The 19,324-nt window shown below is 34.3% G+C and overlaps 1 protein-coding gene across 1 annotated transcript in view; it reads right to left on the bottom strand.

Annotated features, from left to right (window-relative positions):
• The window catches only part of CCDC192 (coiled-coil domain containing 192), a gene marked incomplete at its 5' end in the record, with an annotated part of 105,202 nt that extends 96,907 nt beyond the window's left edge, over positions 1–8,295 (bottom strand). The window contains one exon of the mRNA XM_044680006.1: positions 8,169–8,295. Within this exon, the coding sequence (XP_044535941.1) occupies positions 8,169–8,295 (127 nt within the window). The remainder of the gene's footprint in view (positions 1–8,168) is intronic.
• Positions 8,296–19,324: the final 11,029 nt, after the last annotated feature.

Here is a 19,324-nt window from a genome sequence, read left to right as displayed (position 1 = left end):
TATATATATATATATATATACACATGTGTGTTGTTTTTATGCCCCATGTGAATTCTTGCTAATCATTAATTTGGTCCAGTTTTTACCTTCCCTAAAGCAAAATCTTTGGATTCACTTATTAACATTAATCTAAGGGCTTTCATCTCATTCTAGACTGGCTTAGCTACATCTTTCTTACCTTTCTAGCCAACACTACCCCTATCAAACTGCCTAACTTATTCTATAATCCAATAATTTTCTCTCTTTCCTAGCTTTGTGTAATCTACAAGTCTGAAAACCATTTCTGTCTTCATCCTGATACAAATGTTGAACAGTATAGGAAAAATAGTTTTCTTTCACCAAAAAAAAAATTATTTAGGCTTCATATACCAGTCACTCTTAGCCACTAATTTAAGAACTTCAGATATTTTACCATTTCCCTAACCAGTCACAAGTCAGGATTTTGAGAGAATAGGGGAGTGTGTAATTGACTTCTGAAGAATCAAGAAAATTCTAGGGATATAATTTTTACTAAAAAACCTATAAGGAGGGCATTAGCAAAGAGATCTTTTAAAAAATACTATAAAAGTATCTATCTAAAATTAAAATCTAGCATTATATGCAATAGAGAAGTACTAGAAGCCTTCCTAGTTAATAAAAGAATAAAATGGAGCAACTAGATAGCTCAGTGTATAGAGTGATAGGCCTGGAGTCAAGAAGACCTGAGCTCAAATCTTCCTTTAGTCACTTACTAGCTGTGTGACCTTGAGCAAGTCACTTAACCTTTTTTACCTTAATCTATTGAAGAAAATGGCAAACCACTCCAATATTTTTGCTAAGAAAAGCACATGCAAAATATGGTTCATAGTGTAATGAAGAGTCATATATGACTAAATGACTGAAAAGTTACAACAAAATAAGGATATCTCTTTTCCCTGACATTATTTGACCCAGTTCTAGAAATAATAGCAATGGAACTAAGACAAAAAGAAATTAAAGTCATAAGGATAGTCAAGGAGGAAACAAAACTATCCCTACTCTAAAAATCCTAGAAAATTAGCATAAAAATCAGAAATAGCAAAAAAATCATAGAAATCAGAGGAAATGAATAGCTTAAATAAATAGGAGATTAAAAGTGAGCCCACAAAAAAGGATACATAAGCAAATACACATACATTCACATATCAGAATCTAGAAAGGAATAATAAAAATGTATGTTTCACTCAAAACAAATACAAAATGTATAAAATATCTGGGAGGCAACTATTGAAAGTATATTGATATTTGAATAGCTACAATTTAAAAAAATTTTCAGAAAAATTTTCCTTGGTCTTTCTCTCCCTCTCCCCCCACCAACCTCCCCATAGACAACTATAGCTACAATTTTAAAAATATACCTTTTAAACAAATAAAGAATAACAAATAATTGGAGGGATAATTAGTGTTCATAACTGGAAAATATGAATATAATGAAAATTACAGTACTACTAAAATGAATTCACAGAAATTTGTGTTAACATCAATCAAACTATCCAGGAAAAACTTTATATAGCTAGATAAAATTCATTTGGAGGAACAAAAATATGAAAAAATGTAGGAAGAAAAGAATAGCACTTCCAGATCTCAAACTGTATCATAAAGCAATAATCCTTAAAATTATTCAGTGCTCTTTAAAAAAATAGAAGAGTATAACAATGGAGCAGACTAGAAAAGAATCAGAAGTAATTTAATTCAGGTAACTCAGTGTTCAAACAACCTGAAAATACAAATCACCTAGGAAAAAGCTCCCAATTTGATATAAATCGCCAAGAAAATTGTCTGATAGTGATTAGGTTTAGACCAACATCCTACCCTTTATACAAGGGTAAATTCAAAATGAAAGCAACCTAAGTATATATGTTTATGCCACAAATAATGAAGATTATATTTTTTCACAGCTATGGCAAAATAAAAGGAAAAGATGACTACGAAATAACAAACAGATAATTTTGATTACATGACTGAAAAATTTTGTTCGCATAAACAAAACTAATGCAACTAGAATAACAATAGACACAGACAACTGAGAAAAATATTTTTAGGAAGTATCTGATAAAAAATCTGATATAAGATATATGGGGGATTAATACAACTATTGAATAGAATCATTCCCTAATAGATTAGAAGCCAAAGGATTTGAACAAAAGTTCTGAGAAGAATTGCAGCCTGTTAATCTTATGAATGAATACTCCAAATCGCCAATAAGAGAAATACAAATTAAAACAACTTTTAGGTTTCGTTTCACAGTATATTGATAAAGATGTCAAAAGATAGGTTTAAACAATGTCTGAAAAGTCATGGAAAGACAAGTACGTTAATGAATTACTGATAGTACAGATCTAACCATTCTTAAAAGTAATTTGAAATTATGTGAAGAAAGTGACTAAAATGTCTTTATCCCCTGGCTCAAAGATTTTACTGCTAGATTTATATTCCCAAGGAGGTCTGAGTGGGAATATAAAAGAAAAGACAATACTTCTGCAAGTTGTTTTTTTTTTTTTTGTAGTAGTAAAGAACTAAGAGAGAGTAAATGCCCATGAAATATGATGAATACAGAGAAGCATGAGAAGACATATGGGCTTTCCTTATTTCACCTTGCATCATATCCTATATCTTCCTATATGTATGTGCGCATATATAATCACATGTATATGATTAAAACATTCTAAATATACAGCAATAATAATAAAACAATAAAAACAATACAATGAAATTAAAATAACAAAAATTGGCCTCAAAGGAGAGATATATCAAACTCCCTTTCACCCTTTCTCTACATCTTTGAAGAGATGACTGACAAGGGGTCTATAATACCAAATAAAAAATATAAATCAGAATTTTTTATATGGTAGTTAGTTTTGTTGAACTGTTTTTTCCTCTTTTTTATTCTTTATTATATGGAATTACTATCTGAGAGGGGTATCAAAATGTCTTTTTAAAAGAAAAATATCAACAAAAATGAATTAAAAAAAAAATATATATATATTCTAGATGCTCAGTATAGTGTTTGGCATATAGTAGGCATTATATAAATGCTTATTCCCTTCCCCTTCTCTACTTTACTACCTTTTCTACCCTTCCCTCACAAGTATATTTGAGGTATTGGTAATATAAAAATAAAAAATGAAACAAAACAAGATCTTTAAGCATCATTCACTTAAAGGAATAATACTCTTACATTGCTTAGGAATCTTATATTACAACAACAGGTATTTACTTAAATGTACCAAGTATCTTATTGGACAATAAATGGACTTGAAGTTATTCCAGGCTATTAGATGCTATATAGCTTGGATTAAAGATGGGAACAGCAATTTTAGGAAAAGTTCCCAGTGACACTGAATACCCTCAAATAGCTGATAAGGTCTATACTTGGAAAGTTTCACTGGAAAATTATTCTAGTAAACCCTAGTAAATGTTAGGCAATTTTACCCAGAAGGAAGATAGTGAATTGAAGCTCAAGTTCCAACTCAGTTAGCTATTCTAAACCCAAGTTAAGCTTATATATTCTAATGGGCAGTTTGCACATTTCAGCAATAGCAGCCAGCTGGAAAGACTAATAAGTATGCACCATTTGCCTTGATTATTTGCACAAAGTAAAATGAACAAATAAAACTGATTTTGCAAGTTAAATTTGCTATTGTTCCAGTTTTATAATAGACACTTTCTTTTCAAGCAAGATTTCTCTCTGACTGAAGCAATTTGTTTATTTAGTGCCAACTTAAATACATAGCAAATAAATTTGCTTATTGTATTGAAAAAAAACATATTTGACCACATTAACTACCATAAAATATTCCTCACAATTCTCAAGACTCCTTTAAAATATAAACCTAATAAATTAACATTTAGTAGAGTATGTTCCTAAGGGATAAAGAAATCAAGGAAATTCCAAAACACTAATAATTTAGAGATTTTGTACAAAGGGCTTACTTGATTTGTAAATTTTGTTTCTACCTGGTTATTGAGAAGTAGAGAATAACTCTGGAGAAAATCCAAGTCAACAGAAATTAAATATCCTTGTCCTCTTTAAAAATTTGGTTTGTCATGACTAGATAGTCACTTCCATACAGGATTTTGAGAAGCACTACAGAGTACCTCATTCTCAAATATTCCTCCTTCCCCCTCAGATGGTACTTGTGTCAGTAGAGATTAATTTGGTCCCCCAGGGCTTAAATTTAAGACTCTCATAAGAAAATGCAGATCTCCAGGGAAAGGATAATACCTTAAGCATTGTTTTATAACAGAAAAATACTATTTGAAAGGAATATGAAAAAGATAACTGCAGCACAAGATGTGTTTATAGGCCTGTGGGTGATGGTTTTTTGAAAGGAGAAATAGGGCTATTAATTGGGTAAGCAGGGCTGCAAGGTCTCTACATGAGATGACTCATTTCCTTCTAAATATTAGTTTCACAATACACATAGAAATTCACAAATAGGCCCATTTAACAGAAACCAGGTAAAGTTTAAGAGGAACCTATGCAAAACAATACAAAGTGAAGAAGTTTTCCCAATGGAGCAAGGTAACTTAGCTCAACCAAAAGGAGTTCTAGATTTTTAACCAAGTAAAAATTCTTCAGGTCACTAGTAGAGCATGCTAGGGATAGGGATATGATGGAGGTTGCTAGTTTTTCTTATATAGGCTTTTCCCTAGAATCATATTTTCCCATTAGCAGCCTGAAGTGGGATTGGCATTGCCCATCTTCCATTTGAAAGCTAGCAACCAGAATCTTCCCAAGTCAGCTCATTCCATTTTAACCACCTCTAATTTGATTTTATGGAAGCTAATAAGTCATCTGGATCCTCTAGACCAGGGGTCGGCAACCTTTTTGGCCATGAGAGCCATAAATGCCACATTTTCTAAAATGTAATTTCGTGAGAGCCGTACAGTGCTCACAGTGTGCGCTCCTATAACAGCACCTAAAAAAAAATTGACTTTATGGCTCCTGCAGAAAGAGCCATATCTGGCCCTCAAAAGAGACAGATATGGCTCGAGAGCTATATGTTGCCGACCCCTGCTCTAGACCCATGATGGCAAATGAGAATTTGTTACTAGTAAACCAGAAGGACTCAGAGCAGAGCTGTTCCTCTCCCCCTGCTCATGCACCTGAGGACATTCCTCATTTCCCCTGCCCCTCTGCCCAGTAGCCAATGGGAGTGCTTCCTCTCCTATCTGGGGTAAGGTGCTGAGGAGGTGGGTGGGGGGAGGTTCACATGCTATGTGAGGAGGCAGTACAGATGGCTGTGGTGGGGCTGGAAAGGAGCTAGGTTTGAGAGGATCATAACTCAGTGGCACAGAGCTGGAGGGGAGAAGAGTGCCCAGGGTATTCTCCTCCCCCTCTCCGCATACACCTCTCATCACTCACCCCTCTGACCACCATCCCAATGGGAGCACTTCCCCTCCCCTTTCTAGGGTAAGGGAGGGGTTACATAGAGGGCAGGGTGTGGCACTCAGTCTCTGATTGGGGTGGGCACAGCACTCCATTCAGTGGGTGGGGTAGGGGTGGGCCCTGGCACTCCATCTCCAAAAGGTTCACCATCACTGTTCTAGATCAGTGATAGGCAAACTACTGCCTGCGGGCCAGATGCAGACCCCTGAAATGTTCTATCTGGCTATGGGGACATTATTCCTAATCTGATGAATACAATACAATGAAACTTTGAAAGAGTTGACTTAGAAACAGACTGACAGATGAGCATTTCCTTTCCTTTGGCCCCCTCTTTTAAAAGTTTGCCCATCACTGTTCTAGACCAATACACAAGTATTGAAGATAAGAAAACTGAGCAGCATATAGGTGAGTTAAATGAGTTCCATATAGGTGAGTGACATGCCCAAAGTTACATAGGCAAATGGGTAATAAAGATTTGAAATCAAGTTCTTTCTTTGCACTAAACCACACTGCATTTAGGAAATTTTTCCTTCTACTGAGTCAAAAATTCCTCCCAATAATTGGCCTCTACTTGTTCTGCGATCCATGGAAAAGGACAAGTCAAATCTCTCTTCAGTATGAAAGGCATGACCAGAAAAGACATCGTTATTCTGAGTAAAGGCAAGAAATTTTCATAGATTTTGTTTATCTTTCTAAGACATTGGTACTTTACAATGCTCATACAATTTTTCTGTTCATTTTCTCCTGAAATAGCTTTTGAGAGTGGGAAATCTTTTCATTCACTATCATTTCCAAGATCCTGTGGAACTAGTGATATATACTCACGTCTAAGAACATTCACTACTCTGGTATCAGATTGTCCTTTTTGTGACTGTTTCACATTAAACCCAGATATGTCAGAAAAAGATTTTCCCAAACAATTTCATAACCACTATTTTCTAGAGTCAGTCATCACAACTACTTGTTTCCTTCTCATCATTAACTTTGTTTCCACATAATTCCTCCTCCTCTCCTCCAAGTTACTTATAAGTAGTACAAGTAGCTAAATCAATAACAATAGGATGAAACAGGTTTTACCAGTGCGGCACACACCAAAGGAAGGAAGAGTAGCCTCTGAGAAAGTATTTCAAGAGATCTACCAAAGAGAAAATAGATCTTTTATGTAGCTCAAATTAAACTAAAGAGAGAGGGGCATGATGTTCATGAGAATCTGATTTTCTTTCTGTGTCCCTCTGAGATAGAAATAAGGTTGCTTTTTTTAAAATTCAAAGATATTTTATTTTCCCAATTACATGTAATAATAATTTTCATCATATGTTTTCCAAGGTTGTAATATCTAAACTGTCTCCCTTCTTCTCTTCCCTCCCTACTCAGAAATGGTAAGCAATTTAATCTGGGCCATGTGTGTATTATCATGCAAAACACACTTCCATATTGGTTGTAAAAGCACACTCATACAAAATAAAATTGTAAATACATTGGTATAATAGATGGTATGCTTTGATCCAACTCCAACAGTTCTTTCTCCAGAAGTGGATAGCATTTCCCATTATAAGTCCTTCAGAATTGTCCCAGATCATTTTATTGCTGAGAGGGCCATGTTTTCACAGTTGACAGTCATATAATATTGCATTTACTGTGTACAATGTTCTACAGTTCTGCTTATTTTGCTCTGTACCAGTTCATTGTAGATCTTTCCATCTTTTTCTGAAATCATCTTGCTTGCCATTTCTTTATAGCACAATAGTATTTTATCACCATCATATACCACAATTTGTTTAGCCATTCCCCAATTGATTGGCATCTCCTCAATTTCCAATTCTTTGTCACCACAAAAAGAACTACTACAAGTATTTTTGTACAAGCAGATATTTTCCCCTTTTTATTATCTCTTTGGGATCCAGAACCAGTAGTGGTATTACAAAATATGTTTTCTAATAGGCATTGATGGCTGTTAAAATTCCTCTGAACACTCAGTTAACTTTTCAAATAATATTTCCTGTTTATATATTGATATGTTTATTTAGTTCCAAAATATTATCTCTTGTATTTATCTGCCTCTCTCATCTTCCAACCCTGCTATCCATTTACAGATATGACTCATTCAGTTTCTGAACCATGTTTCTATGAGAGGTTAATCCTTTCTTCTCTACTCCTTTTCCCTTCCTTTATTATTGCTGTTGGTTGTAATCAATGCATTATTTTCAATTAAATAATTACTGTCTCTATATAACTAAGGTTCTTTGCTAAATGCTGAAGGAAATAAAGGAGAATGGTTCAAGCCTTCAGGAAACATAAAATCTATTTGACTACATCAGTGGTTACCAAACTTTTTTGGCCTACCACCCCCTTTCCAGAAAAAATATTACTTAGCCCCCTGGAAATTAATTTTTTAAAATTTTTAATAGCAATTAATAGGAAAGGTAAATGCACCTGTGGCCATCACTGCCTCCCTTGGATTGCTGCAGCACCCACCAGGGGGCGGTGGTGCCCACTTTGGGAATCACTGGACTACATCCTAGCTTTCATCTTCAAAGTCTTTCTCTAATAAAATGTTAGCAAGACCTTTTTTATTCAGTTTTCTACCTCTAATTAAGAAAATGTCCAAAATTTTGAAAAAGTTGACAGTGCATTACTTCGACCTATGCTGCAGAAGGATCAAGCCAGGACAAGATGCTAACACTGAACATCCTTATTCTTTAGCATACTGTACAGTTCCAACATGCACTCAGACCTCTAGTTCCATGTATATACTGACCTCTAGGGGTTGGCTTTCCTTCATAAAGAGTCTTTATCTTTTCATTGAGTTCCAGCACTGTGATGGCAGCCTCCTGCTTAGCTGTTGCCAAATCAGTCTGTAGCTTTTTCATTTTCCTTTTGTGCTTAAGTTTCTTTAAAAAATAGAAAGAAAAGAAAGGGGAAAAAGTTTCCATTAGGAAAAACAGGTGAGAGTGGGTTTGGGGGGTTAGTTTCAAGGAGAAAGGAACAGAAAGGGAAAGAGGAAAAGAACAAACAATGTCTATACACATAACCTTGGAAGAATGACATAGCTAGAGTATGTTTTGGGCTTGTACAGATCAGATCCTGTTTGACTTTTATATAATAGGATGTGCATGTGTGTTTGTGTTTGCAAGGGAGATAACAGATTGAACTCCAAATCACTTAAAGATTCACTGGCTATATCACAATGGTATTTAACTTCTCTATGGATTCTCAGAGTGGAAAAATCTACTTTTTGAGGTAATGTGGAGAAGCAGCTAGACAAGAAACAATATATGTCAACTTGTACTTTCCCACTCACTTCCTCAAAGTACTTGGAATTTTTTTCTGATCTGGAAATACATCCATTTGAAATTATCATATACTTCTAGTTTCTCTGTTTTCTTCTTCAAAAAAAGGAGAAAGAAAATGAAAAAGAAAAAGGAAACCATTTCAACCCAAATGTCCTATAAATAAATGCATCATGTAGATCTCACATGTGAATATCAACAAATGATATAGGCATTGAAGATGATGCTGAAACAATTCAGAAATATTTAATAGTGTATTTCTGTGTATGAAAATAGCTGTGAAAAATATGAAAGTAGCTGTGTAGCACAGGTATATTTATATATAAAAATATGAGTTTAAAAAGGATGGATTTTGGAAGAATTACTTATTTTATTGGAATATCTGTTACAATAGAAAGCTCCTCTTATGCATTAATGGCATCATGTAATTAACCAAAACTTGATGTACATGAAACTCTTTAGGAATACATCTGTTATATAAAGTGATAACTAGTATACTTTCTGACTATAAGTTTTCATTTTGCAAATACATGAATACATATATTTGCCTTCAAGTGGTCAAATAGTTACATTTTTTAAATCCTCAAATTATGTTCTCAAATATCTCCCCCTAAATATCAACAGTTGCTGGGGGCCATCTCCTCAAGAACCTGGACCTGTGGGAGTTATGCACCCACAAACAGTCAACATTCATGTTCAGATTTAAGGAGTTTGAGCAGGTTGATGGGTATTAAGATGAAAGATAGTACCGAATTAATTAAAATAGAAGCCTAAACCATGAATCCAAACCAGTTTTGGCTGACTAAATTACTTATGTTATTTTTTGTTTGTTATTGTTTTGTTGAGTGAGAAGCAGCTCAAAGCCTTCCTTTTTTTCTTTCTCCTAGACAGAACTGTTACATGACATTCATCCATAGCCATCTTTTGGGCATTTGAGAAATTAAATTTGCTAATAATGCTTTTTATTAGTCATAGACATCAAATGATTTCAATTATAGTAACATTTTCCTTCATTTTTACATTTACATGCCCAGCAACCATAATGTTATGTTAAGACTAATTAGGCCTATTATGATTTACTTTGTAACTATGCATTGTACTCTATGATTATGGAGGCTTTATGACCTGAAGATAAATTATTGTTGCCTGCTATTCCACAAACTTTTACTACTGGGTGGAATGAAAGAGGAAACGACACATTTCTATATTGTTTTTAAAAGGAAATATTTATCTGTATTATACTACTGAAGAGCATGAACTGTGCCAGAATTCTAAGAATTGGAAATAATAAAGAAAAAATGTAAATTTAGAAGTATTTCACATGGGTTAATTGGACAAAGTAACTTCTACTAATTGTTTAAATCTCACCTTCATTGTTGGTCCATTCACCCTTTTCATTTTTGACTAGTAATTTGGTTTTCTTTCTTTAAAAAAATCATATTAACTAATGGTTTATATATTGTTTTCCCTCCATAAAACTAGCACCTAGTTTTATTAGTTTAAACTGGTTCGGTTTTTTAACATTCAATTTTATTAATATCTCTTTTAATTTTCAAGGATTCTTATTTTGCTTTAATTAAGGATTTTAAATGTTGGTTTTTTAAGTTTATTTTTTTGAATGCATGCCAAATTCATTGATCTGTTCTTTCTCTCTTTTATTGATGTATGCATTTAGGGATATGCTTTTTTCCTCTAAGTACTGCTTTGGCTGTATCCCATAAATTTTGGGTTGTTGTCTCATTATTGTCATTCTCTTAAGTGATTTTATTGATTGTTTCTATGATTTGTTCCTTGGCCATTCATTCTTTAGAATTTGATTATTTAGATTAAAATTAATTTTTAATCTATGCTTTCAAGGCCTTTTATTGGATGTCATTTTTTTTATTTCACTGTGGTCTGAAAAGGGTGAATTTAATATTTCTGCTTTTTGGAACTTGTGATTTTTTAAAATTCCTTAATACCTGGTTAATTTTTGTGAAGGTGACATATATAACTGTATAGATATGTTTCTGGCCACTGCCTCCTTTAGTCATCCCTTCCTCCTCTAAATCCCTCCCCTTTTTTTTTTAAACCCTTAACTTCTGTGTATTGGCTCCTTGGTGGAGAGTGGTAAGGGTGGGCAATGGGGGTCAAGTGACTTGCCCCGGGTCACACAGCTGGGTAGTGTATGAGGTCAGATTTGAACCTAGGACCTCCTGTCTCTAGGCCTGACTCTCAATCCACTGAGCTACCCAGCTGCCCCTCTAACTCCCCTTTTATCTTAGCCCCTTCCCCTCCTCTTACTTCCCTGTTGCGTAAAATAGATTTCTACATCCAACTAAGTATGCATAAATATTCTTCTCTTTTTGAACCAGTTCAACTGAGTAAGCTTCAAGTATTATCTGGCCCCTCTCATTTCCCCCTCTACTATAAATACTCATACATATAAATGTACATATAACATATAAATACATTTAAAATGCCTCTTCTATATGAAATAATTTCCCCCATTCTTTTTCTTCTTTCCCTCTTTCCCAATGTATCTTACTTTTTTATTCTTTTTTTAAAAAAGATAATCTCAACATAATAGACTCACATTTTGTCTTCTACCTGTGTAGACTTCTTACTGCCCTAACATTGTTGAAGTTCTTAGGAGTTACATATGTCATCTTCCTATATACAAATATAAACAGTTTAAACTCATTGAATCCCGTATTATTTCTCTTTCATGTTTACCATTTTTGTTTGTTTCTCTTAAATCTTGCATTTGAATGTTAAATTTTCTATTTGGCTGTTTTTTAAAATCAATAATGCTTGAAAATCATTTATTTCATTATTTATTTGCCTTCTAGAATCCTAGAGTCCTTCCAATCCTTTAACATAGAAGCTGCTAAATCTTTTGTAATCCTGACTGTGATTCCATGATATTTGAAATATTTCTTTATGGCTGCTTACAATATTTTCTCCTTGACCTGGGAGCTCTGGAGTTTGGTTATAAAAATCTGGAAGTTTTCATTTTGGAATCTCTTTTATGAGGTGATCACTGGATTCTTTTGATTTCTATTTTACCCTCTAGTTTAAATTAAAAACAACAACAACAACAACAACATGGGCATTTTTCCTTTACAATTTCTTAAAACATGATGTCCAGATTTTTTTATTATGATTTTCAGGTAGTCCATTAATTCTTATATTATCTCTCCTTAATGTATTTTCTAGTTCAATTGTTTTTTTGAGAAGATATTTCATATTCTTTTTCATTTGCTTTATTGTATGATGTTTCATGGAGTCATTAGCTTCTACTTAACCAATTCTGGTTTTGAAGGAATTATTTTAATTAATTTATTCATAAGACTTTGCTTATAGTTTCATGTTTTTTGTTTCTTCTAAATTTGTGTCTTGAGCTTCCCTGTCACCATAGTAGCTTTTTATGATCAGGTTCTTTTTGTTGTTATTGTTTGCTCATTTTCCATAGACTATTTCTTGACTTTGAACTTTATACTAGAGTTGGCCTCTGCTCACCTCTTGTCACTGTGAAATAATTTTAGCCTTTTTTTGTTCTCTGTTTTCACAGTTAGTTCTTGGGGTCTATAAGTTTTTAGTGCTTCTAAGGTGATGTGATCCAAGGAGAAGTATGATCACTACTCTCCTGGTCTGGGTTCTCTGGTTCTTGTTCAGGAAGGGCCCTTGCTTCCTTGTGACTGCAAACTGTTGATTAAGTGATTTACTTATTGACCTGGATTTAAGGAAGTCCTATTTTAGCCCATTTATGTGACTATAGGCTTTCCCTCACTAAGTCTCAATTTCTTCTGGTCAATTGCAAGGGTTGCATAAGATGATTTCTAAGTTCCTTTTAAGCTCTGATCTTTGATGTTCTTATCTTTTACCTTCAAACCTGCCCCTTATCTAGTCGTTCTAACAGAATATAAGAGATGGAAGGGACCTTAGAGATCATTTAGTTTAACCTCTTCCTTTTTCAAATGGGGAAACTGAAGTCTAGGAAGGTGAAATGACTTGCAAAAAGGCAAATGGATGGATAAAAAGCAAATCAGAACTTTTGCTCAGGTCTTCTGATCTTAAGGTCATTATTTTTATTCCTTATCATATCCCAATATGTTCCAGAAATAACTAATGTAGATTTGTGGATTTAATATTGATTTGTCACATTAGAGACAACAAATACTCTAATAAATAAGTCTTGTGCTATTAGTTAAGCAAAATGAGAAATAAATGTAAATATTTAAGTATAGGCCATAAAAATTAAAGGAAATTTGGGTAATCATATTTAGAACATAATTCTGTCAACATGGTCCTACCACCAAATCCAAGATGTCAGTTCAAAGGAAGGATAGAAAAACATTGGCACACCTTAATGAGCCTGCTGCAAAGCTATTTTCCAGTTTTTTTTCCCTGGAGGCAGAGAGTGAAGACTAAAATACCAAAGATATATATGAAGCAATTTTTCAATTTCTCAGCCCCACCTCTTACAGGTGTTGGCTTCACTGGCAAACAACCAAAAGAAGTGATGTGGGTGGAAGGGGGAAGAAAACAGAAACTTGGGCTGACAAAATATGTCAATGATGAAAAATAATTCCCACATCTTGTGAAAGGGCTCCCAAGTTCATATAACATGATTGAGAAATAATGAATTTTATTCCCTAGAATGACTTTATACTTGCATAAAGCCTCAGAATGCTCTATGTTCTTTAGTTTTAGCAGGTTCTCAACTAAAAGGAAATACAAAGTAGATAACCAGAATTAAATAGACTATTGAATCATGAATCAAAGATGTGTGCAAATTTGATCCAAAGCTTCCCAAAGGCAGGGACCTTCTCTGTTTAATTCAGTTCAGGGTGTCTAGCACAACTCAAAATGATTTTGTTAATACTACAAGAGGCCTATATTCATCTTTTGGTCAAATTTTCATGTCCTTACTAAGCCCCACGTTGTCTTTGCCATCTGTGGGATCTCAAGGCATGTACAAACATGATAGGGAGGAATTTGGTCCTCAAAAGATGATAATATCTAAATGGATAAAGTAAAAATGGTCATAAACAAAAATAATACCAATAAAGGTTATAATAATCTTTAATGCTGAGTAAAAAGAAACTATCAAAAGTAGCAAGAGGGAAGTATTTTATGACAAGACACCTTTTTAACCTGGTATATTAGCAGGGAGGTGAAGAATTTTTGAAATTTGCAATAGAAATTCCCAGGTATAGTCATATGAAACTTGGTTTCAATAAAAGTTTTCTTCAGAAACTAGATATTTAACACTTTAAAATATTGAATTAGTTCATCTCTTTCTGTCTGTATATGTCGCTCTGACTCTTTCTATGATTATTTCCTTCTGTCTGATCCTTTTGAAACTATAACGACCAATCTTGACCCCAAAGAAGAGTAAAAAATATGCACCTCCTTTCCCTTCTTTGCAGAAATAGACTATCAGTGAAATAATGCATATGCTATCAGATACAGTTGAAGATGGAACGGGTAGGTGGTGCCACAAACAGAATGTTGGACTTGGCTTCAGGAAGATCTATATTCAAACCTGGCCCCAGACATTTTTTAGCTATAATACTTTGGAAAATTCACTTAACCTCAGTCTGTCTCAGTTTCCTCATATATAAAATGGAGATAATAATAGTACTTACTGCCCAAAGTTATTGTGAGGATAAAATGAGATAATATATCAAAAGTGCTTTGCAAACCTTAAAGTGCTATACAAATGTCATTTGTGATTATGATCGCAATGATAATGATGATAATGTCCTGGTTAATGTTGCTAAATTTATTTCCCCCCTCTTTTTTGTTATTTGTTGTTAGGGATAGTTTGCTGAGTAAGAAAGGGGAAGGAGAATATTGGGAAATAAAGGTGATGTATATCAATATCACAGCAGCTAGGTGACACAGTGGACAGAGATTCAGACTCCAGGACCAGAGATCCAGGAGGTCCTGGGTTCAAATAGAACCTCACTTAACCCCAACTGTCTATCTTTATCATTCTTCTGCCTTGGAAATGACACTTATTATCAATTAAAAAAAAAGATGGCAAAGTGTTTTTTAAAGGATATCAATAAAAATAAAATATAATAACAATAATAACTAATGTTTGCATAACATTTTAAGGTTTAGAAAGCACTTTATAAATATTATTTCATTTTATCCTCACAACAGCTCTGGGAGGCAGTTATTATTATCTCTGAGCTGAATTTGAATTCAGATCTTCCTGATTTGAGGTCCAACACTCTATCTACTGCACCACTTACCTGACATTTAACTGATATAAAATGTTGAGGCTGTGATTTATTAGAAACAAGAAAGCATTGGGGGCAGCTGGGTAGCTCAGTGGATTGAGAGCCAGGCCTCAATTGATGGGAGGTCCTAGGTTCAAATCTGGCCTCAGACACTTCCCAGCTGTGTGACCCTGGGCAAGTCACTTGACCCCCATTGCCCACCCTTACCACTCTTCCACCTATAAGTCAATACACAGAAGTTAAGGGTTTAAAATAAAAAAAAAAGAAACAAGAAAGCATCAAATATTTTCTTTCATTTTTCAGAAAAGGTATAGATAGCTGTATAAATGTTTCATGAAGCTGGAATTTTAAATGATAATACTGATTATTTCATATATTGTATCATATATACTTTTATTTAATGGATTTCTGAAATAGTTATATTATAAAATTAGTTATATGACAAGATAGAATATGAAGTCAACCTTTATAAGGCCTGATATATAATTCAAAACGTTCCAAAATCAATCACTTGTAATTTCTCATCACCCCTCAATCCATCCCACATCTGAAAACTGAACTTGGCTGAATTCACTTCAATGCATGTAGAAAGTCCAAGTCATTGATGTTAGATTCTAACTCAAAATAAGCTCTTGTCTTTTTAAAAATTTTAACTCTTCAAAGCTCTGTGGTTTTGTGATGCAGATCACAATGGCTCTTCCCCCTTAGTTTTAGTGAGTTGCTGAGGTTGAAAATAAAATTGTCACTTTGTGGTCAACTTTTAAGTTATAGTTAGGCTGGTTTTCAAATATAAGACATTCAATCTATTACACATGAATATTTAAAATTTGAAATAGAAACGTATCATTACTTCTATTCACTCTAGGGAGACAAAGACAACTTTGTTGGATGGCTCATCACGTATTTCACATTCATTTTGGATCTGTAGCACAGATCTAGCCACACAGGCACGGGTTTTAGTCCTTTCTGCTAAAGAATTCTCCTGACAGAGGCTGCCTTCTTCCCCTCCACCTCCTGATCTCTCTGGAGCACAAGATTTGAGACAGGACTGAAAACATCCATTTCACAAAGTCTCTGTTGAGGAAACTAGATCAAGAAACACAAATAGAAGAAGCAATCAGGCACTGAAAATGCAATCTCAAGTTTGCCTTAGAAAACACATATTCCTGCCACTATGTGTATGCAGACACTTTTGTTATAAGGGAAGAGGATAAAGAAATCCTACTTCCCCTCACTGGCAGATCAAGGGAGGGCTAAAGTTGGCTATATTCCAACTAAGAGCCCACCTTAAAAAAAAAAGTTCTTTTCTTGTCCACAGAACAAGTAGTTCTTTTTGGTTCAGTTTCTAGTTACTCCTCCCTTAGTTACAAGGACACAGCAAGTAAGAGCTGCTGGTCATATGTGTACTTGGCAAAGGGCCAGAATATGTGTGACACAGGAAGGGTGCATGGTTAGCCCATCATATGTTTATACATATTTCTTTGTATGTATCTGGTCACTTCTCATTTTTCCAGTCTTTTTAGCCTGGATTCTCCTCCCTATACTACTACACAATCCATTTAACATAATATATATTTTGTATGTACTTATCCATTTGCATATTATTTCCCCCATGAGAATAAAGGACTATTTGTTTAAACTTTTTTTTATCTCTCCAGTGCTCAGCACAGTTTATAGCTCAAAGTAAGCCATAAATGTTTGATTTATCAATTAAATCATTGAATTTATTCCTTTATAATTTGTTCAGTCATTCTCAAATTGTTGCACACATAGGTTATCATTTTTTTAAAATGTAACAAATAGAGCAGATATTTTGGCACAGATATACCCTTTTTTCCTTGTTTTTTTTAAATTTTTATCTAGCAATTTGCCTGAAGTCCTAGCAAAAGAATAATCAAGTTGAAAGATACAGTCAGCTTTGTTATTTTTATGATATTGTGCAACATTGTACTCCAAAATGTTTGTACCAATCTACAATTCCACCAGTAATGTAGTAGGGTGTCTTCCCATCCCCACCAGGCTTTCCATTTGCATATCCTATGGGCCACACCAGTCTTCCACATGTTCTTCATAACCTTATTCTCTTTCCTATGTCTCTTCCTGACCTGTTCTTGATCACCAAGCACTGCTTCTGTATCTGAATAGCCTCTTTAAAGTGGTTCTTTCCAAAGAGCTCCAACTTGCCCAGGCTCTGTGGAGCCATTCCTAAATTTGCATTCAGCCTCTGGAATGCCTATCCTCATGATGAACTGGATTATGGAAGACAAAATAAAGAAAATGTAGGACTCTATACTATATTATTATCAATGATGAATGACAAACATTTCAGAACCCCTTATTTTAGGGTCTCCTTTGCATGGCATAGCTGGAGCTGTGGTACACTAGTAAAAACTAATCTTGGTGGTATACATCAAAGACATTTGTCTGCTATGTTTTGTGAAGGTAGATCAAATTTGTCTTTGGTATTTGGAAAAAATATCAAACCAAATGAAGTATAGAGCTAAATTCCAATTTGATTCTCGCACTCAACATTCCCTCTAGCTTTGTTAGCTACAAACCATATAAGCTTTTATATTATTCTGCTGTGCTGTGTATAGAATCTATGAACTTCTGCTAAATATTTATTAGATACCTTAGTAACACTGTTTTTCAGGAGAGAGAAAGTAATGCTTAGACTATATATGGAGTATTTTTTACATTCTTTGTGAGAAAATGGGAGTGATTAAAAGGTTTCATCAAATGACAAAATGGCATATATGATGAGAAGACTGATTATATTTTCCTGATAAGAGCTTTTCATGGGATTTATATCAGTCTCAGGGAGATCATTCAAAGTGGGAATACAAAGATATGATCCAGCTTGTATTTTTTTAAGCACTGAACTTTTACAAATAGCATATAAAATCAGAAGAAAAAAAGGTGTGGTTATAAAGTGAACTTCTACTTAGGAAGACATTAATAAGTTTCGGATTGCATGTTTTAACAGGCCAGAAGAAATATTTGTTTTAGTTGCCATAGATCAGCTTTTTGCAGTCAGCCTGCTACTTGATTTTATTGAAATTCCAAGTTTACCCATCTCCAGCATGATTAGTCTGACTTCAAGTAGGATACACTTATAGAACAGATTCCCAGCTGAAAGAAGGTAATCTGTAGCTGGATTTCAAAACTTTACTTGGCATATCATCAAACCAGTTGCCACCCTGATATGCCCCTCCCTCTGTTGGCTAATGGGGGTTTCCAGTAGGGAAGAAAGGTTAACTAATAGCCAACAGTGACTTATGCTCAACCTCTACTCCTCCCACCCCTCAGTCCCTTATCAACAAACAAATGTAATTCTTTCTTAAGAAAGGTGGGATCCCACAGATAAATGTCAAATGTTCTACTCTTGTTCTGGCCCAGATAACCTACAGAGTACTAAGTAAAGCTTGCTCAAACAAGCACTTGAACATTTTAACCAGTCTCAGAACTGCTTAAGTCTACCAAGAGTCTTCAAGTAATTAACAATCATTAATTTAGCACTTATATGCCAGGCAGGTACTGTGTTAGCTACTAGAGACACAAAAAGAAATAATGAAACAATCCCTAATTATAAGGAGTTTATTTGCTAATGGAAAAAAACAAGTATGTATATGCATATGTCTACATGCATATGCATATATATGTATGTATATACTTCTCTATAATGTATAATCTTAAGAAAGATGTCTAGAGTGCTGAGAGGTTAGGTGGCTCTCTTGGAGTCACAAATTCAGTATGTGTCAGAGGCAGAACTTGAATCTTCATCTTCTTAAACTTCAGGTCTAGCTCTCTATCCATTATGCCATGTTGCCTCTCATAAAGAATATAAAGAGAATAAATATGAATTCAAAGTAGTTAGGGAGGGAGTGAAGAGCATTAGCATTTGGGAAAACAGGAAAGGTAGTTTCCTTCACATACAAGGTAGTTAATAATTTTTATCTTTAAGGAAGACAGACATGGATTTTATAAGCCAGTGGGGAAGATAAAGCAGTCCATGAGGAGACAAAAAACAAGGATACAGATTGCTCCTGTGTGAGGAATACAGAGAAGGCTAATTTAGGTTATACTGAAGAATGTAAGAGGAAGAGTCACAGTGATTATGGAAATTCTAGAGGACAAGTTGTGAAAGACTCTAAAAGATAAATAGGGGAGTTTGTATTTTTTCCTAGAAATATAAGGACCCACAATGATTTATTGAGGAGGGAAAGTGGCATAGTCATTTTTTTATAGTGGGAAGTCAAGTCTATAAGAATCAAGGTTAGGATTTGCCCTGCATCTAGACTGACTTTTATGAAATAGCAGTGAAATCATTTGCTCTGATTTGCTGAGCTTTGGTCTAGTTGCCTTCTCTTTAATGGCAGACTCACTTC

The sequence above is a fragment of the Gracilinanus agilis genome, chromosome 1 (assembly GCF_016433145.1).
Source record: "Gracilinanus agilis isolate LMUSP501 chromosome 1, AgileGrace, whole genome shotgun sequence".
Lineage (NCBI taxonomy): Eukaryota > Metazoa > Chordata > Mammalia > Didelphimorphia > Didelphidae > Gracilinanus > Gracilinanus agilis.
The sequence above is the reverse complement of the archived record's forward strand: the minus strand, read 5'-3'. Positions and strand labels throughout refer to the sequence as shown.